Genomic DNA, 23,704 nt, shown 5'->3' on the forward strand with positions numbered 1-23,704 from the left:
AGTGTCAGCGTGGCACGCTGTGTGTCACACCCGTGTGTCACATGCATGTGCCAGTGTGTCACACTGTGTGTCACATCCATGTGCCAGTGTCACACCCGTGTGCTAGTGTGTCACACACGTGTGCCAGTGTCACACACATGTGCCAGTGTCACACTCATGTGCCAGTGTCACACACGTGTGCCAGTGTCACACTGTGTGTCACACCCATGTGCCAGTGTGTCACACCTGTGTGCCAGTGTCACACACATGTGCCAGTGTCACACACGTGTGCCAGTGTCACACTGTGTGTCACACCCGTGTGCCAGTGTGTCACACCCGTGTGCCAGTGTGTCACACCTGTGTGCCAGTATCACACACATGTGCCAGTGTGTCACACACGTGTGCCAGTATCACACACATGTGCCAGTGTGTCACACACATGTGCCAGTGTGTCACACCTGTGTGCCAGTGTGTCACACCTGTGTGCCAGTGTGTCACACACATGTTCCATTGTGTCACTCGTGTGCCACACCCGTGTGCCAGTGTGTCACTTGCGTGCCAGTGTGTCACACCTGTGTGTGACACCCACGTGCCAGTGTCACACCTGTGTGCCAGTGTGTCACACTGTGTGTCACACCCGTGTGCCAGTGTGTCACACTGTGTGCCAGTGTGTCACACCCATGTGTGACACCCACGTGCCAGTGTCACACCCGTGTGCCAGTGTGTCACACCCGTGTCCTGGGGGCTTTGTCCCGCTGCCAGCCCTCTGCTCCTGGCAGTGATAAGGCCCCGAGTGGCTGCGGCTGTCGGGCTGACTTGGCGGCTTGGAAATATTGGGATGGATAATTAGATTTCATATCGTTACTGCAGCAGCCATCGCAAAATCAGGGAGATTAATTTCCCCCCCCGTGCTCATTAATATTCATTAGAATGCGGGGAGGCTGAGCTGGGCATGGGCTGAGCAGGGAGTGCTGGGACCCCCCTGGCAGCCCCTCGGTGTGACCCCAGCCCCTTTTGGGGAGCACTGTGACCCCCCTGGCAGCCCCTCAGTGTGACCCCAGCCCCTTTTGGGGAGCATTGACCCCCCTGGCAGCCCCTCAGTGTGACCCCAGCCCCTTTTGGGGAGCACTGACCCCCCCATCAGCCCCTCAGTGTGACCCCAGCCCCTTTTGGGGAGCACTGACCCTCCTGGCAGCCCCTCAGTGTGACCCCAGCCCCTTTTGGGGAGCACTGACCCCCCTGGCAGCCCCTCAGTGTGACCCCAGCCCCGTTTGACCCCCCTGGCAGCCCCTCAGTGTGACCCCAACCCATTTTGGGGAGCATTGACCCCCCTGGCAGCCCCTCGGTGTGACCCCGGTGCTGACCCCTGTCCCTGCCCCACAGACCCCCCCCCTGACGCTGGTGCTGGGGGACGAGAGCTGCTGGCTGTCCCTCGTGCCCCTGGTGCCCGGAGAGCCCGATGCCAACGCCGTCATCTACAGGAAGGGTTGGTGCTGGGGGCAGTGGGGGCGGGAAGGGTCCCCAAACGTGTCCCCTGTCCCTGTCCCCTGTGCCACTGCTGGCCACCCCTGGGCTTGTCCCTGTCCCAGCTTCCCTGGGGGGGCTCCCAGCAGGGATGGGAGCAGGGATGGTGTAAGGGTGGGCACAGGGATGGGCACAGGGATGTCACAGGGATGGGCACAGGGATGGGCACAGGGATGTCACAGGGATCCCACAGGGATGGCACTGGGATATGCACAGACGGGCACAGGGCGGAGCGGCGGCTCCGGGCGGGCTCGGCGGGGCCCAGCACGGGCGGACAGCGCCATCGCCAGGCCACGGCCGGGAGGGACCGCGGGGACACGGCGGGACAGACGGACCGGGGCAGGCGGGACGGGATCCAGAGGGGCAGGACGGGACCCGGGACAGGATCCAGAGGGGCAGGACGGGATCCAGAGGGGCAGGACAGGATCCAGAGGGGAAGGACAGGATCCATGACAGGATCCAGGACAGGATCCAGAGGGGCAGGACGGGACCCAGGACAGGATCCAGAGGGGCAGGACGGGACCCAGGACAGGATCCAGAGGGGCAGGACGGGACCCAGGACAGGATCCAGAGGGGCAGGACGGGACCCAGGACAGGATCCAGAGGGGCAGGACAGGATCCAGAGGGGCAGGACGTGATCCAGCAGGGCAGGACAGGATCCAGAGGGGCAGGATGGGATCCAGAGGAGCAGGACGGGATCCAGAGGGGCAGAACGGGACCCAGGACAGGACCCAGCAGTCTCTGCTCACCGCTGTCCCCTTCCCAGACGAAGCCCTGTGGTGCCGCACGGCGCGGGCGCTGCGGGAGGACGAGCCCCTGAGCGCCTTGGTGGTGGCAGAGCCAGCAGCTGTCCCCAAGCACGGGGTGAAGGCAGAGCCCGGCGAGTCCCCGTACCCGGCGGCGCTGCACTCGGACATCCAGCTGCTGCCACAGCAGGCTGGCATGGCCGCCATCCTGGCCACCGCCGTGGTCAACAGTGAGTCTGGGGACACGCCGGGAGGGACACATGGGGAGGGACACGCGGGGAGGGACACACGGATGAGGGACATGCATGGAGGGACACGGAGATGAGGGACATGTAGGGAGGGACACGGAGATGAGGGACATGCATGGAGGGACACATGGGGAGGGACACACGGATGAGGGACATGCATGGAGGGACATGTGGGAAGAGACACAGAAAGGGACACACGGGAAGGGACATGGAGGGAGGGACACGGAGATGAGGGACATGCAGGGAGGGACACGTGGGGAGGGACACATGGGGAGGGACACACAGATGAGGGACATGCATGGAGGGACACGGAGATGAGGGACACGTGGGAAGTGACGCAGAAAGGGACACACAGGAAGAGACATGGAGGGACACACAGATGAGGGACACATGGGGAAGGACACGCATGGAGGGACACACGAGGAGGGACAGCGGGGAGGGACACACGAGGAGGGACACACAGGAAGGGACACATGGGGAAGGACACGCATGGAGGGACACACAGAAAGGGACACATGAGAAGGGACATGCAGGGAGGGACACACGGGAAGGGACACACAGAAAGGGACACACAGGGAGGAACATGTATGGAGGGACATGCAGATGAGGGACATGCAGGGCAGGACATGTGGGGAGGGACACATGGGGAAAGACACGCATGGAAGGACACACAGGGAGGGACACACAGGGAGGGACACACAGCACCACAGCCCTGCCAGGACCCCCCAGGCTGTCACACAGCGGTGTCCCCATCCCTGGCTCTCCACAGAGGACGTGTTCCCCTGCAAGGACTGCGGGATCTGGTACCGCAGCGAGCGCAACCTCCAGGCCCACCTGATGTACTACTGCGCCAGCCGGCAGAGCGCCGCCTCCCCGGCCCTGGACGAGAAGCCCAAGGAGACGTATCCCAACGAGAGGGTCTGCCCCTTCCCACAGTGCAAGAAGAGCTGTCCCAGTGCCAGCTCCCTGGAGATCCACATGCGGAGCCACAGCGGTATGGCACAGCATGGCACAGCATGGCACGGCTGCCCTGGTCTGGAGGTTTTGGGGTGGTGTCGGGATCTGTGGTATTGATGATTCTGAGATTGTAGAAAGTCTCTGTCTGTCAGCCCCACTGCCAAAGCAGAAGCCATAATTGGTCTGTGCTGTTTCAAGGTTGTTTATTCTGTTTATCTCTAACATGTTCTGCTGCCCTGCCGCAGCTCTGTCCTGCAGGGCAGCGTGTGGGGCTCTGCCCTCAGTGGGATGGTACAAACATTAAATACCACAAACTACCTGTGCTGGATTTACAATAACGTGCCAATATCTGTCACCTACATTGGACAGTGTGTCCCCAGCCTGAACCAACAGAAAAATGCCAACACCACAGTGAAACATGGAGGGCATGAAGAAGGAGAAAAAGGACAAGACACACCCAATTTCCTCCATCTTGTCCCCTTTGGACCCCTAATCTAGAATCCTAAAATTTTACTTTTGCACCCGTGCCACACTTAATAATTACTTATATCAAACACTCAGAGCTTATAATTCATCCTGTAAGATTGAAAACTCTTTTCCATGGGCAGAGATCACAGACAGTTTAAATATATAGAAATAGTCACAAAATTAAAAAAAAAAAATAGTGCTATACAGGGGGGGTTTTATGCTTATCCAGCGGGGTTTTAGTTTTATACATGGGGGTCAAAAGTTTCAAAATAGAAAGATTTTAGCCAGTCCTGTCCTTCCTCTTTCTTCTTCCTTACCTCCATGTTTTTAGTAATGTTAACATTCACAAATTAATTTAAAATTTAAAAAAACACCATTTAATATAAATAATAAATATTAAAGAAATCTATAAACATATAGCACGTAATATAGCATATAAAAAAATAACAGCAACCAAAAGCAGAAAAAAAAAAGAAAAAACCAGCAAACAAAAAAGATGTCAAAGGTGTGTGTACCTTTACCTGAGCTGCTGAGCAAACCGCAGCAGCCCAAAAAAACCAATCTTTTAGCTAACTTACAATAAACAACCATAAAACCAAACAAGAAACTGCTAAGCCTTTCTTTAGAAGCATAAGTTAGAAGTTTTTCCACCACACGAAGCCACCTAAGGTAGTCTTCAACATTCCCCCATCTCAGAGCCATAGAGACAGAGGGAGCTGGCACTGTGGGTGTCCCCACAGTCCCTGTCCCCTCCCCTGAGTGCTGAGTGTCCGTCTGTCCGGCAGGAGAGCGGCCGTTCGTCTGCCTGATCTGCCTGTCCGCCTTCACCACCAAGGCCAACTGCGAGCGGCACCTGAAGGTGCACACGGACACCCTGAACGGTGAGTGTGCCCTGGGGACAGCCCTGTCCCCTCCCAGGGATGGATGGCCACTGTCCTTCCCGCTCAGCCCGCTATGCTCTGTCCCCTCAGGTGTCTGCCACAGCTGCGGCTTCATCTCCACCACCAGGGACATCCTGTACAGCCACCTGGTCACCAACCACATGATCTGCCAGCCGGGCTCCAAGGGTGAGGTGTTCTCACCTGGATCGGCCCTTCCTGCTGCCAAACCCCTCGCTCCTGGTGAGTGCTGGGGCTGCGGCCGCGGGGGACACGCACAGGATAGCATTGTCACCGAGGGCTTGTCCCCAGCTGGGTCTGGTGGTGGGAAGGGTGGTGGGGATGGGTCACGGTCCCTGTGCCAGGTGTTGGGAATGGGGAACAGAGCAGCATCCCTGTGCCAGGGGTGTTGGGAAAAGGACAGGGCGAGCATCTCTCTGCCAGGATGTGTGGGACAGGGAATGGGGTGAGGATCCTGCTCTGGGGGTGTGGGACAGGGCAGCATCCCCGTGATGGTGTTCCTGGTGATGCTGGTGTTCCCGGTGATGCCGGTGCTGATCATCCATCCCTGTGTCGGTGTTCCCGGTGATGCCAGTGCTGATCACCCCCGTGCCAGGGCTGCCAGTGACACTGTCACCTCTGTCCCCCCGCAGGGCTGAGCCAGCCGAACAACGCGTCCCTTCGGAAGTGCAGCCTGGGCGCGTTCCTGCCCGAGGCGCTGCCAGCGCTGCCACAGCACATGGTGCTGCCCAGCCCCGACACCGCACCGGCACCGGCACCGGCACCGCCCGCCTCGCCCCCCGACCCCAGGGCCGGCAAACTCTCACCCCCAGCCCAGCCACAGAACGGGGAAGGGCCTTCATCAGCATCCTCCTCCTCCTCCTCGTCCTCCACGTGCGGCGAGGTGCGCATCAAGGAGGAGCCGGCCGGCAGCCCGGCCAGCGAGGCGGAGGTGCCGAGGAGCGGGGAGGGGGCCGGCAGCCCCGAGGCCGGCTCCCGGACCTCGTCCCCCCGCAGCCTGTCCTCGGCCAAGGTCAAGTCGGAGCTCGCCAGCCCCACGCCGGGCTCCAGCCCCGTGCCCAGCGAGCCGGGGACGGGCACGGCCGGCGGCACCGTCTTCCTGCCGCAGTACGTGTTCGGCCACGAGGCCACGGTGGTGCCGCAGGCCTCGGAGATCCTGGCGAAGATGTCGGAGCTGGTGCACAGCCGGCTGAAGCAGGGCCACGGTGGCACGGTGCCACCCGCCGTGTACGCGGGCACGCCGGTGCCCAAGGGTGCCACCTGCTTCGAGTGCGAGATCACCTTCAACAACATCAACAACTACTACGTGCACAAGCGCCTGTACTGCTCCAGCCGGCACCTGCCCGAGGATGGCTCCCCTGGGGCACGCAAGCTCAAAGCCCCCCCCGGGGCAACCAAGGGTGCCCTGGCCCCGGGCACGCTGCTGTCCCCCCCGGCGGGCAACGGGCAGGGCCCGGCGGTGGGGGACGGGGACACCGGGCGCGATGCCAGCCCACCGGGCAGCGCTGCGGAGGGCAAGACCGACGAGGGGCGCACCAAAGCAGGGTCCCCCGAGGCGGAGGGGGGCTCGGGGCGGTGCAGCGAGGACAGCCAAAGCCCGGGCAGCTCTGCGGGGGACGAGGGTGATGAGGACCCCAGCAAGACGCTGTGCGAGGCGTGCAACATCCGCTTCAGCCGCCACGAGACCTACGTGGTGCACAAACGCTTCTACTGCGCCTCCCGGCACGACCCTCCGCTGCGCCGCCCCGCAGCCCCCAAAGCGCCGTTCCCGCCGCAGCCGCCGCGCACCCGCAAACGCCGCAAACTCTACGAGGTGCACGGAGCCGCTCGCCGCCCCACCGAGCCCCCGCCGGCCACGGAACCCCCACACACTGAGCCACCCATCCCCGAGCCCCGCGCCAGCCCCGACGCCGAGGGTCCCATCGACCTCAGCAAGAAGCCGCGGTGGCACAGCGAGCCGCCACCGGTACCGCCACCGGTACCGCCACCGGCACCGCCACCGGTACCGGCACCGCTGCTGCCCCTCGCCGACTACCACGAGTGCACGGCGTGCCGCATCAGCTTCAACAGCCTGGACGCGTACCTGGCGCACAAGAAGTACCAGTGCCCGGCCACGCCGCTGCAGCCCCGCACCCTGGAGCACCTGCAGAAGATGAAGGGAGCCGTGGTCACCCCGCTCAAGGGTCGGCACAGCCCCGGTAGCCCCGGTGAGGGGGACCCCGAGGGAGGAGTGCGGCTGAGGGTGGCCCCGGTGGGCAGCCCCGGTGTGCCGTACCCCGGGGCGGACTCGCTGCAGCGTCACCCCAAGGGTGCCCTCTCCGCCTGTCCCTACTGTCCCCTCAACGGGGCCATCAAGGGTGACCTCCTCGAGCACTTCCGAAACGCCCACGGGCTCTTCGTGGCCAAGCCGCCGGCGGGGCCGGGGCTGCCGGACGCGCCGGTGCCCGGTGCCAGCGGGACCCCCGAGCCCCCGCTGCCCGCGGCATCCCCTCCTCGCCTCCGCCGGGACAGCCTGACCGCCAAGGAGGGCCGGGACAGCCCCCAGCCCCCCGGCTCGCCCCGGGCCCCCGCCTCGCCCGCAGCCCCCGAGGCGCTGCGGGAAGCCGCCCGCAAGCCCCCCACGCCCCCCGCCTACACGGACAGGGGGGTGCAGACACCCCCGGGCAAGGCTGTGCCCACCGCGATGCCCAACGGCAACCACAGGTACTGTCGCCTCTGCAACATCAGGTTCAGCAGCCTGTCCACCTTCATCGCCCACAAGAAGTATTATTGCTCGTCCCACGCCGCTGAGCACGTCAAGTAACCCCCCCGGAGCCCCCCACCACCGTTCGGGGGCTGCAGGGGATGGGGGTGGAACCAGTGCCTGACACCCGCCCCGTGCAGGGGTTGGGGTGATGGAGGATCCGCCCCGCACCAGGAGGCTCCACCGGGGCAGCTTTGGCATCTGGAGCCCCAAAGTTCACCCAGGTTGGGGGGTGAGGACGCTGGAGGTGGGGGTCAGCCCCCACCTGTGCCCTGGGGGGAAACTGAGGCAGGAGGACTGTGCATGGCCCTGCCCTGGGGGTTGCAGGGGGCTGCTCCCCGTAGACACTACGGGGCTGGGGTGGGGGTGTGGGGGGCACGGGCTTGGCTCCGGCACCTCAGGAAATCTGGGGGTGTCCCCATCGCAGAGCGGACCCTGGACGGAGGGAGGCAGCCCTGGCAGTGAGGATGGAGCTGCCCCGAGAACCGTGTGTATAAGTGTGTACAGAAATAAATATGTCTGCTAAACACCTGTGTGGGGTGGGGACACTGTGGGGGCTGGCACGGCACCCCGAGGGGCCGGGCCATGGGGACATGGGGGGTGACAGCAGGGGCAGGGTATGACATCCCCACGCTGTCCCCAGGTGGCACCTTGAGCAGCCCGGGGAGGTCACACACCTCTGTGCTCAGATGGGGCTCAGCTGGTGCTGATGGCTCATTAATTATCCAGCTAATTAAGTGCCGGGTGGGGCTCAGGTCTCTGCCCCAGGAGCAGTCCCTGGGCTGCAGCTCCAGGCCCTGCCGTGGGTGCCCAGGTGAGTGTGGCTCAGGTCAGGTGTCCCCCACAGTGTGACACTTGGGGGAGGATGGCCCTAAGGACCCCCAGAGCACGGCTTGTCACCTCCCCACAGCCTATCCCAGTATTCCCAGTGGGCAGTTCCCCTCGCTAGCAGGGCTGGTGCTTCAGGATCTTTCTGGGGACACTCAGGGACAGTCCCCAAGGGCCAGGTCACTGGAGCCCAGTGCCCCCAGCGCTGTTTGTTTCCCAGCTGGTATCCCTGGAGCTGCCAGGCCCTTGGGATGCCCCTGGACCTGGCCAGGCCAGCACCAGGACCGGGGGTTGTGCAAGGCTGGGGTGGGCACAGTGCCCCTGCCCCAGGGACCAGAACACCCCCCCGTGTCCCTCTGTGCCAGCCCTGCACAGTCAGGGCCACAAGGAGCAGGGAGATCTTTCACCCCTTTAACGGGGGCAAGGACAGGCGTGGTGCCAGCTGCCAGGCCAGGGGCTTTGGGGTTTGCCCCATCACTGCTCTGTGGGTGTCTGCAGTGCCAGGGGAGTCTCGGCTCTGTGCCAGGGGGTGGGAGCCGGGCTCTGGTGCCAGGGAGGAGGAGGATGAAGCAGCAGCACCCCTGGGGAAGCGCTTGCAACAGGCCCCCTCCTCGCACCCCTTGCACCACCAGCTCAGGGTGCCAAGCAGTGCAAGGGCTGAATGCCCTGGGTGTCCCCCCCCACCAAAGACGACACAAAACGCAGCTGAATTAGAGAGAACTTTACTTAAATAAATATATTTACAGAGCAGCAGCTATTCCAGAGCAGATTTGGCCACACTCAGCCAGCAGAGTGCAGGAGAGGCTGTGCCAGGCACCGCGGCAGCCTCTGCCCAGGCATTGACCTAGCGGGGTGCTGGGGGACAGCAGAGGGGACAGGCCAGGCCAGCCAGCCTCACTGCGACATCTTCTTGTAGGGCAGGGCGGGGAGGCTGCAGGGCAGGAGGCTCTGGAGGGGCAGGGGGCTCTTCTCCTCTCCCTTCTGCTCCTCCTCGGTGGCATCCAGGAGCTGCTGCATGTAGCACGAGGTGCCCAGCAGGACGTGGCCCGTGGCCTGCATGGTGAACAGCGCCCAGCGAAGGGCTTCCCTGGGCAGGGAGAGAGGGGTCAGCGTCCCCAGAGTGTCCCAGAGTGTCCCCAGAGTGTCCCCAGCCCCCCAGCACTCACTTGACCAGGCGGCGGGCGCCGTGGCAGCGCAGGTCGTAGGACATGCTGTAGGTGCCATAGAGGGTGGCTTTGACGTTGAGGCAGCCCAGGTCCTTGGGGTGGGTCTTGTACAGGTCAAAAGTGACACAGGCGACATCGATCCTGCGTGGGGGCTTGCGGGACAGGCTGGCCTGGTAGCCACGGGTCTGCAAAGAACGGCACTGCCATCGCTCCACCCTCCCTAGCCCAGCTCCAGCGTGGGATACAGGGGACAAAGCTGCCTCTCAGGGGGCAGCCGTGGGGTGGGTTTGGGGTTTGTCACCCGTGGGGTTCAGTTCTGAGGTGGGTTTGGGGCTTGTCACCCGTGGGGTCAGTTCTGAGGTGGGTTTGTCACCAGCAGGGTCAGTCCTGGGGTGGGTTTGGGATTTGTCACCCATGGGGTCAGTCCTGGGGTGAGTCCTGGGGTGGGTTTGTCACCTGCAGGGTCAGTCATGGGGCAGGTTTGGGGTTTGTCACCTGCAGGGTCAGTCCTGGGGTGGGTTTGGGGTTTGTTACCTGCAGGGTCAGTTCTGAATAGGATTGGGGTTTGTCACTCATGGGGTCAGTCGTGGGGTGAGTTTCGGGTTTGTCACCCGTGGGGTCAGTTCTGAGGTGGGTTTGTCACCAGCAGGGTCAGTCATGGGGTGGGTTTGTCACCAGCAGGGTCAGTCGTGGGGCGGGTTTGGGATTTGTCACCTACAGGGTCAGTCGTGGGGTGGGTTTGGGGTTTGTCACCCGTGTGGTCAGTTCTGAATGGGATTGGGGTTTGTCACCCATGGGGTCAGTTGAGGTAGGTTGGGATTTGTCACCCACAGGGTCAGTTGTGAGGTGGGTTTGGGGTTTGTCACCCATGGGGTCAGTCATGGGGTGGGTTTGTCAGCTACAGGGTCAGTCGTGGGGCAGGTTTGGGATTTTTGGGATTTGTCACCTACAGGGTCAGTTCTGAGGTGGGTTTGGGGTTTGTCACCCATGGGGTCAGTTCTGAGGTGGGTTTGTCACCAGCAGGGTCAGTTCTGAATGGGATTGGGGTTTGTCACCCATGGGGTGAGTCCTGGGGTGGGTTTGGGGTTTGTCACCTGCAGGGTCAGTTCTGAATGGGATTGGGGTTTGTCACTCATGGGGTCAGTTCTGGGGTGGGTTTGGGGTTTGTCACCTACAGGGTCAGTCGTGGGGTGGGTTTGGGATTTGTCACCCGTGGGGTCAGTTCTGAGGTGGGTTTGGGGTTTGTCACCCGTGGGGTCAGTCCTGGGATGGGTTTGTCACTTGCAGGGTCAGTTCTGAATGGGATTGAGGTTTGTCACCTACAGGGTCAGTCGTGGGGTGGGTTTGGGGTTTGTCACCCATGGGGTGAGTCCTGGGGTGGGTTTGGGGTCCATCACCTACAGGGTCAGTTCTGAGGTGGGTTTGGGATTTGTCACCCGTGGGGTCAGTCCTGGGATAGGTTTGTCACTTGCAGGGTCAGTTCTGAATGATATTGGGGTTTGTCACCCACAGGGTCAGTCATGGGGCAGGTTTGGGGTTTTTCACCCATGGGGTCAATCATGGGGTGCGCTTGTCACCAGCAGAGTCATTCCTGGGGCAAGTTTGGGTCCCACCACCTGGACTCCCCAGAGGTCCCCTCACCTTGGGGGCCGTCCAGCTCTGCCCCTTGCTCAGGGCCATCAGCGCCGTGCCCTCCTCCAGCGTGCGGAAGAAGGACTCAGTCTCCACCGCCGTGCCATCCTCATCCAGCACCACCGCGATGGGCGCGGGCAGCGCCAGGGCGCTCTGAGCCTGCGGAGGGGCTGGGGGTCAGCAGGGTGGGACAGACAGACACACAGAACCCGGACAGACACAGGGGACAGACAGACCTGGCGCAGCAGCTCGGCCAGGCTGGCGGCCGTGACGCCCTTGCGCAGGCCGCGGTCCCAGCTGCAGACACGGAAGGGACGTGGCGGTGGGGCCGGACCCGCCAGCAGCTGCTGGGTCATGGAGGCGCTGGCTGAGACACATCTGGGGAGGGGACACAGGGAATGGGACGTTCTGCCAGCCAGCAGAACCCCCTGGCACTGCCAGCACCTCCTCGAGAGGGATGTCCCCTGCGCTGGGGATGTGACACTTACTTGGACACGGGGGCAGCCAGGCGCTGGCGCAGGGATTTGCAGTATTCCATGGTCCAGCAGCACGGAGCAACCTGGGGGAGGAAGGACAGTGGTTCTGTCACCTCAGATGTTCCCAGCAGCGCGTCCAAGTCCGCTCCAGGGGATTTTCAGGGGATTTTCTGACTGTCCCTGATGCTGCAGATGTCCCCGCTGGCAATGCCAGTGACAAAAGTGAGCCTGAGCTCTGTCCCCGCTGCATTTACAGGGGCTGCTGCTGCCCTTTGGCCAGGGCCAGGCTGGCCAGAGTCCCCTGCCAGCAGGGATCTTGCGTAAAGGGCTTTGAGTCAGCGCTGGGACAAAGGTGAGACAGGGCTGTGGGAGCCTGACACCCATGGGAGCACCCATGGGAGCACCCATGGGAGCACCCACGGGGCATCTCCAGCCAGGAGCTCCCCTGTTCCTCACCTGCAAGGAGAGGTTCAGCTCTGCTCCGGAGGGTCCAGCCTCACCTGCCCTTATGTACCTGCGGCAGAGGCTCCTCCCGACCGCGCCCCCTGCCCGCCCACCCCGCTGGGCTCCGGGGAGGGACGGGGCTGGGCAAGCAGTTCCCACTGGTGTCCACCATCCCTGCACAGAGATGTTCCCTGTGTCAGTTCCCACTGGTGTCCACCATCCACGCACAGAGATGTTTCCCTGTGTCAGTTCCCACTGGTGTCCACCATCCACGCACTGAGATGTTCCCGTGTGTCAGTTCCCACTGGTGTCCACCATCCCTGCACAGAGATGTTCCCGTGTGTCAGTTCCCACTGGTGTCCACCATCCCTGCACAGAGATGTTTCTGTGTGTCAGTTCCCACTGGTGTCCACCATCCCTGCACAGAGATGTTCCCTGTGTCAGTTCCCACTGCTGTCCACCATCCACGCACAGAGATGTTTCTGTGTGTCAGTTCCCACTGCTGTCCACCATCCACGCACTGAGATGTTTCTGTGTGTCAGTTCCCACTGGTGTCCACCATCCACGCACAGAGATGTTTCCGTGTGTCAGTTCCCACTGGTGTCCACCATCCCTGCACAGAGATGTTTCCGTGTGTCAGTTCCCACTGCTGTCCACCATCCACGCACAGAGATGTTTCCGTGAACATCTTTGTGCCGCTTTTATCGTGCGCGGCCCCTTTAAGACCGGGGGGAGGAGCGGAGCGCGCCCCCCCCCCCCGTGTCGCGCCGGCGGGGCGCGTCGCGCGCGGATGACGTCACGCCATGGCCGCCCTGCGCCGCCGCGAGTAGAGGCCGCTCCGCCGCCCCGTCCCGCTCTGCCGCCGCCGCCCCGCCGGCCCCGGCCCGCCCCCGCCGCTCCCGGCCCGCCCCCGCCGCGCCCCGCACCGCGCCGGGCCCCCGCAGCCGCCCCCACACCGGTGAGGCGCCGCCCGCGCCGCCGCGGCCTAGCGCCGGGAACGGGCGTGGGGGGGGCGGGCGCGGGCACGGCGGGGAGAGCGGAGAGCGGGGAACGGGAGCGGCACCGGGGAGAGGAGGGGAGGGCCCCGCGGGGTTCTGAAGGGGTCGGCGGTGCGCGGGAGGCCGGAGGCGCTCGGGGCCGGGGCAGCGCGGAAATGAATGAGTTGCCCCGGTTGGTCGCGGTGAGGAGCGGGAAGGGCCGGCCCCGGTTCCGCGGGAGGCCTGGGGGGGTCCGGGGGCAGAGCTGGGACCGGCAGCCCTCGGCAGGGAGTGGGGACAGGGACAGCGCCCGGGGGCACGGCACAGAGAGCCCGCCTGGCACCGAGTGGAGTGAGGGGCACAGAGAGCACACCTGGCACCGAGCACAGGTGAGGGGCACAGAGAGAACACCTGGCACCGAGTGGAGTGAGGGGCACACAGAGCCCGCCTGGCACTGAGTGAGGGGCACAGAGAGCCCTCCTGGCACAGAGAGCACACCTGGCACCGAGCAGAGTGAGGGTCACAGAGAGCACACCTGGCACCGAGCACAGGTGAGGGGCACAGAGAGCCCACCTGGCACCGAGTGAGGGGGCACAGAGAGCCCACCTGGCATCGAGCACAGGTGAGGGGGCACAGAGAGCACACCTGGCACCGAGTGGAGTGAGGGGCACAGAGAGCACACCTGGCAGCGAGCACAGGTGAGGGGGCACAAACTGTGGGGCATGGCAGCACCTGCACATGGGGACAGGCCAGGCTGGCCTTGGGGTTTGTCGCCCATGGGGACAGTTCTGAGGTGAGTTTGGGCTTTGTCACCTGTGGGGACAGTCCAGGCTGGCCTTGGGGTTTGTCACCTGCAGGGTCAGTTCTGGGGTGGGTTTGGGGTTTGTCACTGATGGGGTCAGTTCTGAGGTGAGTTTGGGGTCTATCACCTGCAGCGTCAGTTCTGAATGGGTTTGGGGTCCATGACCTGTGGGGTCAGTTCCGGGGTGGGTTTGTCACTTGCAGGGTCAGTCCAGTCAAACCTGGAGGTGGTTTTGGGGTCTGTCACCTGCAGGGTCAGTTCTGGGGTGGGTTTGGGGTCTGTCACCTGCAGGGTCAGCTCTGGGGTTGCTTTGGGGTCCATCACCTGCAGGGTCAGCTCTGGGGTGGCTTTGGGGTCTGTCAGCTCTGGGGTGGCTTTGGGGTCTGTCACCTGCAGGTCAGCTCTCAGGTGAGTCTCCTCAGAGCTGCGGCAAGGACAGCACCTCCAGGGTGTGAATTCTTTCATCCCAAGGTTTGCCTGGATTCAGGGAAAGGCTCCCAGTTTTTCAGGACAGCTCCTTGCCAAACTGCTGATCCAAAATCAGTCTTTGGAGTGGGATTACCCCAAATCCTGCTGGAGCCAGGTGTGACCCTGTTGGGAAAACAGTCTGCAGCTGCTTTTCCCTGCAGGACCCCACCACAAATCCATGGGGAACATTCCCCACTGGAGCTCTCTGAGCTCTCCTTCAACCCCAGCTCCTGGAAATGCCTCTCAGCACCAAACTGATCCCACAGGGCAGCTGAGTTTGGGGCTTCAAAGGGTGCCCTGAGAGCTGCTGAGTTCCCTGGGCATCCTCAGAGCTGCCTAAGGATGGCAGAGAAATGAGGATTTGGGTTAATTAACCCTGTTAGCAGCTGGAATTTCAGTCAGGGCAGAGCTGCACACAGATTCATCCTCTCAGTGTTCTGTGCTTCCCCTCTCCTGGCTCCTGAGGAATTGATTTCCTGCTGCCACTGCTCTTCCATGTTCTTCCCTGTGTTGTTTCCTGCCCTTGGTTTCTGCTTTGCCTCTGCTTTTGCAGTTTTTTGTTCCCTGAATCTTTGTGTGCTCTCCTCACCTGTCCTGTCAGCACTGTTCCCTCTCCTCAGCTCCCTCAGGGTTCCTGCTCCAGGACTTTGCTGCTCTGCTTTCACCCCTGGATCTCATGGAGCTGATTCACAGCAGCTCTTTGGCTTTTAGGAAGTGGATTTTATCCTTTTATCCCGAAGATTTCAGCCTGAAGGGAAAAGCCTCCTCTCTTTTATTCCTTCCCATGTGTGCTGTGACCTCCCCCAGGGCTGCCAGGGGACAGAAATGGGGAATGCACTTAGTTCTTCATATCCATGAAAATTTGTAGGATTTTAAGCCTGCAGTTGATGGCTCTGCCCAGCCCCAGGTTTTTGTAGGAACTCAGTTCCTGCCTGGAATTTCTGCCTCTTTAATTTTGCACCTTTTGGTGCTGTTCAAGTAACAGCAGAGAATAAATTGGGCCTGATTTTGCAAAAGGAGCTGCTGGGTTAAAATTCCTGCTCTGACTCCTCTGGCCTTGTGAAAATCAACTGACAAAGAGGTGTGAGGTTCAGGATATTATTTTAAATGTATCCTGGCGAGGTGGAAGTGGACTTTTAAAAGCAACTTAAGTAGCAAAGAGCTTTTTTCTCCCTGCCCTTAGTGCTGTACCAAGGCTGCTTAATCCCAGTGCTTTAAGTTAAAAAATCTTTGATAAAAATATCTTACACAGGAAGTGAAGAAGGTGAATTTAAATTTCTGTAGAAATCTCTACAAATTTCTCCTCCCCTTTTTAGAGGGGAAATGTGTCATTTTAAATGTTTCTGAGGAGGTTGGGAGGCTTTAGTAGGAACAAATTGGCTCCTTCCTGGTGCATCCAGGCACGGTGAGGATGGCCAGGTAGGAGGAGCACCTCTCTCCCACCTTGTGCAAGCCATGGGACTGATAAATTCAGGAGCAGTTCATCTTTTATTCCCTAATTTGAGATATTCCAGAGCCCAGGCTGTAAAACTTCCAGGTCACTGATGTGTTGTGGGACTAAAAACTCCTAATTCCTGGGAAGTTCTGCTGCCACATCCTCAATTTCTTCCCTCAGAAGCTGTGACCGGCTTTGAAGAGACTTTTCAGCTCACTGAGGCGTGCCCAAATCATTCCAAAACCAGGGAAAGACCCTTTTTTCTCTTTTTTTTTGGCCTGAAAATGCCCCTTATTTATCTCATTCACTCTCCATGGCAAGGCTGGCCCAGCTCATTTAGCCCAGAGAGATTTGGGAGCCTGGCTGGAATTCCCAGTGCCCTGTGCTGCCCAAGGCTGCCTCAGACACTCAGGAAAAGAATATTTGACACACTTTGAGCAAAAGAAGCAGGTTTTGGAACAGAAATAGTTGTGCAGCTGGGACCAAAGGCAGCTTTGCCTGAATTTTTAAGATTTTTTAAGATAAAAGGCTGCTTAGTGAGAGGCATTAATACATCCCTGCCTCTTGCCTGAGCTGCAAGTCAAACAAGCTTATCTGGGGCTTAGCAGAGTTAATTTTTTGCTTTTATGACTGGTTTTGAACTAGGAAGGAACTGGCTTAGTTTTAAGGCACAAAAAAAAAAATAAAAAGTTTATGATGAGGGAGGGATGAAACCTGAAGGTTTCTGCTCTGCCACTTCTGTCACTGCTGCTTGATTTAAAATACCTCCATGGAGTCAATTTCTCTCTGTTTTTTGTGATTTTTGTCTTTATATTTCCCTAAAGGACAGCAGAAAGCAATTTTAAAAACCCCAAATGTAAAAAAAAAAAAAAAACAAAACCCCAAATGACCCCTAAAACACACCTGAGAAATCCTCAAAATCCTTTCAAGATTTCAGAGATTTGGGATAAATTGCAATTTTCAGATTAAAAAAACCTCTCACAATTCCATAGATTTGGCATAAATTGTGATTTGAAGTTTAAAAACCATCTCAAAAAAAAAAAACCAAAAAAAAACCCAAAAAAAAAACCTCCAAAACTCATAGAATTCCAAAGATTTGGAATAAACTGATTTGCAGATTATTTTAAGACAACACTTAGAATTGGAATTAAACTTGCTGTTCTGTTCCATCATCAGGCAGTTTTCCTTTTGATTTCCAGCTCCCAATTTTTTTCCTGCTGCTGATTTTACCTTTGGACATCTGGGCTTTGTTTTGGGACATTTCCATGCAGGGTAAGATTGCTGCCAAAATCTGCTTTGTTGGGTTTGGGGACTCTTGGAGCAACAGCCCAATCCCTGAATCCAAGGAAATACACCCCAAAAAACTCTCCCTGCCTGGATTTTGTGAGCCCTTCTCACTTGGGTCATCGTTTATTGTGTTTCTTATCATTTCTGCTGATGGAAATTAATAGGAAATTATTACAACTGCTGGATGCTCTGGATTTTATAAAAGCTGCTGTGCAGGTCAGAGTTCTGTATTTCAATGTTTTATATTCCTCACCATCAGAACATATTTGTTTCCTCCTATCCCTCCAAAGGTCTCCATGTCAAACACAAAAAGCCATTTGCTTCACTTAACTACCTTTTTTTTTCATTTTTTTTTTAGTGCTGTTTATTTGCAACAGAACAAAAAACAAATTTCCTGATCCACGTGCCCCTGGCAGATTTGATATTTCTGGTGGCCTCCCCGGGCTGACCTTTGTGTTCACACAAAGTCACTTCTCAGGCACTTGGGCAATTAAAATCCCCACTCTGAACTGGCTCTTGGAGCCAATAATAATTTGTGCCGGAATTTATGAGCTCAGCATCAGGCTTGATGTGCTCAGTGAGGAGATAATTTCCTTCTGCTCCATCCTGGGGCACTGCTCAGAGCTGTTGTCACCAGGACACAACTTCTGGCTTTTCGTTTGGGTTTGACCTTGGCAGGGAAAATCAGAACTTGCTGCTGAGCCAGAACCAACTTCAGTGTGCAGAGGAAGAAGAGGAGCTGGGAGGAAGCTCCAAATGTGGATTTTCTGCTGCTCTGGGCCCTGCTGATGTTGAGATCATCTCCTGTTGATCAATTAACTGATAGCAGCAGGGCTCTGAGGGCTTGGGGAGAGCACAGCAGTCCTAAAATACAGCTTAAGGTCCTCCTGGGAGTGGTTTGAGTTTATTTTCTGGTTTTAACTCCTCTGCAGACTCCCACAGTATAAGGAGCAGCATTTCCTGGAGTGGGACTTTGATCTTGGGAGTTTGCAGCAAATTCTTTTCATTACTAAAAGATTTTGGGGGTTCAGGTGCTGGGAAGGTTCCATTTGCTTTACTTGGGGCAGTGTTTGGTGTGTCTGTGTGGCTTTTTGATGGGAAATCCCCTTTCCTGTGCAAAACCAGTTGGACAAACAGGGAAAAGTGTCAGGAAAAGGTGAAATAGCAGCTTAATAAAAGATTAATAAACTCTGATTTTGTGATGGATTGCTGGGTGTGTTTCAAGGAGCAACCAGAGTCTGACATTTCTGCTCCAAGGGTTTTAAAAATAACAGGTGAAACTCTGCTCACTTATGCCGTGGTTTTGTGGCAGCAATAAATGAACTTGCAGAGAGCAGTTGGAATGAGACATGGGACAGATTAAAATGAAGATGATTTGTAATTCTATGGCTTTTCTTAAGGGTATTTAGAGCTTTTGTGTGGATGTCTCCCAGTCAGCTCAGCCAGTTCTGGTCAGGCATTTCTATAATTAATGGGATTTTTGTTTCTGGAGTAAAGGAAATTAATGTATGGCTGAGTTTTTTTCCCTGCTTTGCACCCTGCCCTTTTCTGTTGTATTTATTGGCTTTGTTCTCAACAGACATGGGATTTTGAACTTCCACCAAGCACATGTTTAGACATCTTCTAGGAAAGTCTCATGCAGGCAGCTAGATCTGCTGCTTTGAAGGAATTCTGGGCTCTTCACTGAGGGTTCTGCCCCTCAGGTGAGACCCCACCTGGCCCAGCACAGGAGGGACCTGGAGCTGCTGCAGAGAGCCCAGAGGAGGCTCCAGGAGCAGCAGAGATGGAGCAGCTCTGCTGGGAGGAAGGGCTGGCACAGCTGGGAGTGTTCACCTGCACAGGAGAAGCTTTGGGGTGACCTCAGTGTGTGCCTGAAGGAGCTGCAGGAAAGATGGAGAAGGACTCTGGACACGGGATGGAGGGACAGGACACAGGGAGTGGCCTCAGGCTGAAGGAGTGCAGGGATAAGTGGGATATTGGGAAGGAATTCCTCCCTGTGAGGGTGGGCAGGCCCTGGCACAGATGCCCAGAGCAGCTGGGGCTGCCCCTGCATCCCTGGCAGTGCCCAAGGCCAGGCTGGACAGGGTTTGGAGCACCCTGGGATGGTGGAAGGTCTCCCTGCCATGGCAGGGGTGGGATGGGATCTTTATGATCCCTTCCAACCCAGACCAGTTGGAATTATGGAATTCCAACCTCAAACTCTGTCATGGCAGCACGCTCCAGTCTGGGATGATATTGGCATCAGTTCTTTGTGCAGTTTAAACTCTGAATTTCCCCCTTGAAGGATCTGTGAGAAACCATATTCCTGAATTTATGGCATCCCAGAATGGTTTGGGCTGGAGGGGACCCTAAAGCCCCTCTCCCTCCAAACCCCAGCCACGGGCAGGGATGCCCCTCCCTGGACTGGGTTCCTCAGGGCCCCGTCCAGCCTGGCTTTCCAGGAGCTCCAAGAACCTTTCCTTAGGAAGCAAAGCACAGGAGAATGAGTTCCCTCAGGTGAGGTTTCCCTGCCTGCCCAGTTTGCTGCCCCTAACCAGAGCTGTTCTGTGCCCTGCAGACTCTCGGGGACTGATGGACGTTTCCGACAGCCCGGAGCCAAACCCCTGCTCTCCCGAGGAAGAGGACCAGCAGCTTTCCGATGAGGAGGTCCTGAAGGAGAGCGGCTCAGAGCGGGAACTCGATGGGGAGGGTGGCCAGGGGAGCCTCCTGGGCGAGGAGGAGGAGGCAGGCAGGGCCCTGAGCCGCGGGGAGGAGGAGAACCACTCGGACGAGGAGGATCGGCTAAGTGAGGCCAGGTCGCAGGAATCCGACACCAACGAGCAGAGCGTGGGGCTGAAGAGCCCCCAGCCCCGCAAGGGGGAGGAGGAAGACAGGACAAAGGACCTGGAAGTGTCCTCTGTCACCAGGGAGCTGGATGAGCACGAGCTGGACTATGATGAGGAGGTTCCTGAGGAACCCAGTGCTGCTGCTGCAGAGGAGGATGGCGAGAAAGCTGCTGGGGAGGATGATGAGGAAGAGGAGAAAGGAGATGATGCCCCTGAAGATGAGAAGAAATCCAGCAGCAAAAGCGATGATGAGAAGGATGGGCAGGATCCCCTCAAGGAGAAGAAGAAAGAAGAGGATGATGGGGAAATTGATGATGGAGAAATTGATGTAAGTAAGAGGTGGGCAGAGCCCTGGGGTGGTTCAGAGCGGGTTGCTTCTCCCACTGCAATTCCTTCCTCCTGCTGGTGGGAATATCCACATCCCTGGCGTGCAAGGAGCCCTTTTCCCTGGAGGTAAGGCCAGGGCATGGAGCAAGAACCAAAACTTTGTGCCAGAGCCATCAAAATGAGCTTTGTTCCCTCTCAGTGTGGGGAGACTCCAGTGCTGTAGGAAACTGCCCTGCCTCAGCTCCAGGGGGACTTGGGAATGATGCTGACAGCAAATCCCATGGATTGGGTGGCCAGGAGCTGGTCAGATTGAGGGGCTGGTGCTCCCAGGGTGGTTGTGCTGCTCAAACCCTGATCCTGAGCTGTTCCTGGGACTCCAGCAGCATCTGGATGCATTGAAAGGGGTTGGAAGGTGATGGGATTTCTGGAAAATACCCAAGGCATGGTTTGGGTATGGGATTGGGGATGTGCAGTGTTTCACAGCCCTGAACCAACCACAATATTAAAAAAAAAAAGTGGGTTTAGCTGCAAGTGGGGATTAGGGAAAATCTCACCTTTAGCCATGGTTGTGTTCAGCAGGGAGCTCTGCAGAGCAGCAGCTGCTTTGTGCAGCTTAACAGCAATTTCCTGCTTTTCCATGAAGAAAACAGGGCAGAGTAATTCCAGTAAAACCCCTCCCGTGGGCTCCTGGTCTGGAATTGCATCCCAGTGGTGGGAGTGTGGAGAGAAATTGCTGCTGCAGAGCACCTGGGCTGGCTCCCCATTCCAGAATTGCAGCTGCACAGCTGGGCTGGGTGTGGGAGTGTCCCCAGGGAAGCGCTGCAGTGGGGTGGGGTCACTGCTGGGGCTCCTCAGCTGAGCAGGGGAGCTGCTGTGTCCTTCCAGGCCCCATTCCTGTGGGTCTGACCTGGCCACAGGACCCTGGGAAGCTCCTGGAGCCTCGCTGTGCTCCTCCCTTTTCTCAAAAGAATCGTATTTTGCATGGGTTTTACTCTTCATAATTCATTGGCAAGTTGAATTGCTTTCAAAAATGACAGTTTTTCTCCCTCATGCCCATCCTGGCAGGTGATTTTGTTCAACACGTGTTTTCCAAAGGTTTTGAACATTCCTGAATCAGTTAGAAGGAATTCCAGTACGCTATGGCAGAAAAAAAAAATTCCTGGAGTCCTCACTCCGTGCCTGCTCCTTGATTAAAATATGAATGCTCTCCTTTGGAGCCTGAGGCATTCCTGGGAGCTCTCCTCACAAAGCAGGAGATGAATCTGTAGCCTGGTTTTCATACATTAACTCATAACAGCATTCTCCTGATTCCAAGGAGACCTCCCAGAAATAAATACTTCCCCTTTTGTCCCAGACTTCACACAGCTCTTTTGAGAGCAGCAGAGTGGAGCTGGTTCTCCCATTCATGCAGCACTGAAAGCCAGCCCCAGCTTTGGGGGAAACTTCAAGCTCTGCATTTTCTTCTGCTTTCAGCCTCCTGGCGTGGAGGGAGGGGAGTATTAATGCAAATTTTAATTGGAATATGAGTGCAGGCTTTTAGATTCCTTGCTGTTGAGGAGAGCTGTGTGTCCCTGGCTGCTCAGGAATGCAGCAGGAGAGGCTCTTCCCCCTCCTCTCTGTGCTCCTGTGCTTGTCACAGCCCAGGGATGGCTTTTTCCTTCTTCCCAGCTGCTCAGTGGATCAAAGGAAACTTTTCCTCAGTTTCCCACCCAGAGAACAGCTGTTGCCAGGCAGAGGGAAGGCCCCTCCAGATGCTCCCTCTTCACCGTGTTTCACGTGCTGAAAACGGGGAAATGGTGGCAGAGAGGGAAAACCAGGATGTCCTTTAGGATAAAATCCTGATTTCCTGCCCAGATACCTGTGGCACCTCTCTGGTCATTGTACCTTTGCCTCCTGCATCCCCAGCTCCTTTTGGCTTTCCAAGTGCAGCCTAATAAAGCTGGGGAAGGGTTTGGATTTTTTTCCTTGGAGAAAATGCTGGTACTTGAAAGTTCCAAGAACTTTTCTTCTTCTGGAGGTGTTTCATGGCTGTTATTTCTTAATCTTGGAGCAACCTCCAGCTACCAGAATTTATTCCTGGGGTTGCAGTCCCTGGGGATGAGGCAGAGTTTTGTCTGAGCTGGTTCCCAACTCCAGTGTGGAGCTGAGGAGTAGAAGGGAAGGTGGAGATGACTGGAAGAAATCTCTTGGATTTATCCTGAGAAGTTCATTTGTGAGATTGTCCCTGGAGAGGGACTTTGGACAAGGGTATGGAGTGATAGAACAAGGTGGAACTGGCAGGGTTTGGTTGGATTTTGGGAAAAAACTCCTTCCTGTGAGGGTGCTGAGGCCCTGGCACAGGTGCCCAGAGCAGCTGTGGCTGCCCCTGGATCCCTGGCAGTGCCCAGGGCCGGGCTGGGTGGGGTTTGGAGCAGCCTGGGGTGGTGGAAGGTGCTTTTACACCTGGAATCTTCTGCCTTCACCTTGTGCAGGTGCTCTGGGGCATTCCTGTAACCTGACCTTGGTTTTCTCCCCTGGTTTTGCCCCGGGGTGGCTCTCAGTGCCTGAAGTTTGAGCAGCCTGGGGAATGCCAGACCCTGCAGGGCACACCCCACGTGAAATGTCAGCTTTGTGTGTCTGTTCCAGGATGATGACTTGGAAGAAGGGGAAGTTAAAGACCCCAACGACAGGAAGGTGAGGCCACGGCCCACCTGCCGCTTCTTCATGAAAGGTAACCACGCTCTGGGGTGTGAGAGGAGCCAAAGCTGCTGCAGTTGGTCCTGTCTGGGGTTTTTTGTTCTCCATTAAGCTGCTGTTACATGATAAATTGTGCCTCAGGTGTCCTCAGCGTCACCTTGCTGTTTGTTGGTGGCTAAAGCTGAATTTCCATGGAGCCACTGCACAAAAAGGGCTTTGCCCTCAGATTGGTGGGCCTGGAGGAGGTAAATAAAGGGAGGCTTGCAGGGGTTTTTGGAATAAAACACAGAGGTTGTGGCTGCCCCATCCCTGGAAGGGTCCAAGGCCAGGCTGGAGAAGGCTTGGAGCAGCCTGGGGTGGTGGAAGGTGTTGGGATTGGAACTGGATGAGCTTTAAGGCCCTTCCAGCCCAAAGCATTCCATGATTCTGCTCCCTGCCTCACCTCTGTTTGTTTGGGATGCACTGTGGTGCTTGCTTTGCCCTCAGGTTTCCTGTGAAAGGCAAAGCTCCTAATTGGAAATGTGTGTCATTAACAGATGAGGATCTTATAGGCTTATTCCTGCATTTAGTTAACAGTATGTGTCCAGTTCTCCCTCCCTCCCTTCTCCCCACTGGAATCAGCTTCTTGTACATTCATCCATCTGTGTCTGGATCTGTTTGTCCCCTCTGGCAGGTGGAGAGTGCCAAATCTCTCCCTATGTGTGTGAAAACAAGTAAATCCCACTGGAGCTGGAGAGGAGAAAAGTCAAACACCTCCAACAGCGTTACTCCTTCGAGAGTTTTAAATTCCTGGTGGG

At 57.6% G+C, this 23,704-nt stretch overlaps 3 protein-coding genes across 6 annotated transcripts in view; 2 read left to right on the forward strand and 1 right to left on the reverse strand.

Moving 5' to 3' along the window:
- The window catches only part of ZFPM1 (zinc finger protein, FOG family member 1), a 38,087-nt gene extending 29,996 nt beyond the window's left edge, over nucleotides 1-8,091 (forward strand). Inside the window, exons 5-10 of the mRNA XM_032750475.3 lie at nucleotides 1,363-1,465; nucleotides 2,270-2,479; nucleotides 3,267-3,491; nucleotides 4,708-4,803; nucleotides 4,894-5,043; nucleotides 5,454-8,091. Coding sequence (XP_032606366.3) covers nucleotides 1,363-1,465; nucleotides 2,270-2,479; nucleotides 3,267-3,491; nucleotides 4,708-4,803; nucleotides 4,894-5,043; nucleotides 5,454-7,624 — 2,955 coding nt within the window. The 3' untranslated portion in view covers nucleotides 7,625-8,091. The remainder of the gene's footprint in view (nucleotides 1-1,362; nucleotides 1,466-2,269; nucleotides 2,480-3,266; nucleotides 3,492-4,707; nucleotides 4,804-4,893; nucleotides 5,044-5,453) is intronic.
- A 1,007-nt stretch (nucleotides 8,092-9,098) lies between these two features.
- CIDEC (cell death inducing DFFA like effector c) lies at nucleotides 9,099-12,309 on the reverse strand. 2 transcript variants are annotated; one of them, XM_072934504.1, is made up of 6 exons: nucleotides 12,291-12,309; nucleotides 11,679-11,749; nucleotides 11,427-11,568; nucleotides 11,200-11,349; nucleotides 9,559-9,743; nucleotides 9,099-9,479 (listed from the first exon to the last, which is right to left on the reverse strand). In XM_072934504.1, the coding sequence occupies exons 2-6, from the start codon at nucleotides 11,726-11,728 to the stop codon at nucleotides 9,287-9,289; spliced, it is 720 nt and encodes a 239-aa protein (XP_072790605.1). In that variant the 5' UTR covers nucleotides 11,729-11,749; nucleotides 12,291-12,309; the 3' UTR covers nucleotides 9,099-9,286. The 2 variants fall into 2 exon arrangements, with proteins under 2 accessions (XP_072790605.1, XP_030138021.4); XM_030282161.4 differs by lacking the exon at nucleotides 12,291-12,309 and adding an exon at nucleotides 12,123-12,256.
- A 585-nt stretch (nucleotides 12,310-12,894) lies between these two features.
- Nucleotides 12,895-23,704, forward strand: part of ZC3H18 (zinc finger CCCH-type containing 18) — a 46,385-nt gene continuing 35,575 nt past the window's right edge. For 2 of the 3 annotated variants that reach the window (XM_030282146.4, XM_030282148.4), the window contains exons 1-3: nucleotides 12,895-13,068; nucleotides 19,637-20,232; nucleotides 22,857-22,941. In XM_030282146.4, coding sequence (XP_030138006.1) covers nucleotides 19,651-20,232; nucleotides 22,857-22,941 — 667 coding nt within the window. In that variant the 5' untranslated portion in view covers nucleotides 12,895-13,068; nucleotides 19,637-19,650. Of the gene's footprint in view, nucleotides 13,069-13,268; nucleotides 13,291-19,636; nucleotides 20,233-22,856; nucleotides 22,942-23,704 lie in introns of those variants that run through there. The other variant, XM_072934502.1, reaches the window with a different exon arrangement.

The sequence above is a fragment of the Taeniopygia guttata genome, chromosome 11 (genome assembly GCF_048771995.1).
Source record: "Taeniopygia guttata chromosome 11, bTaeGut7.mat, whole genome shotgun sequence".
NCBI lineage: Eukaryota > Metazoa > Chordata > Aves > Passeriformes > Estrildidae > Taeniopygia > Taeniopygia guttata.

What these genes read in the sequence shown, in the direction of transcription:
- CIDEC (XM_072934504.1), bottom strand. Translation starts at nt 11,728, where the DNA reads ATGGAATACTGCAAATCCCTGCGCCAGCGCCTGGCTGCCCCCGTGTCC. An exon ending in AGAGCTGGACGGCCCCCAAG is followed by an intron (nt 9,744 to 11,199) that starts GTGAGGGGACCT and finishes CGTTCTTTGCAG; the next exon opens with ACCCGTGGCTACCAGGCCAG. An exon ending in GGCGCCCGCCGCCTGGTCAA is followed by an intron (nt 9,480 to 9,558) that starts GTGAGTGCTGGG and finishes CTCCCTGCCCAG; the next exon opens with GGAAGCCCTTCGCTGGGCGC.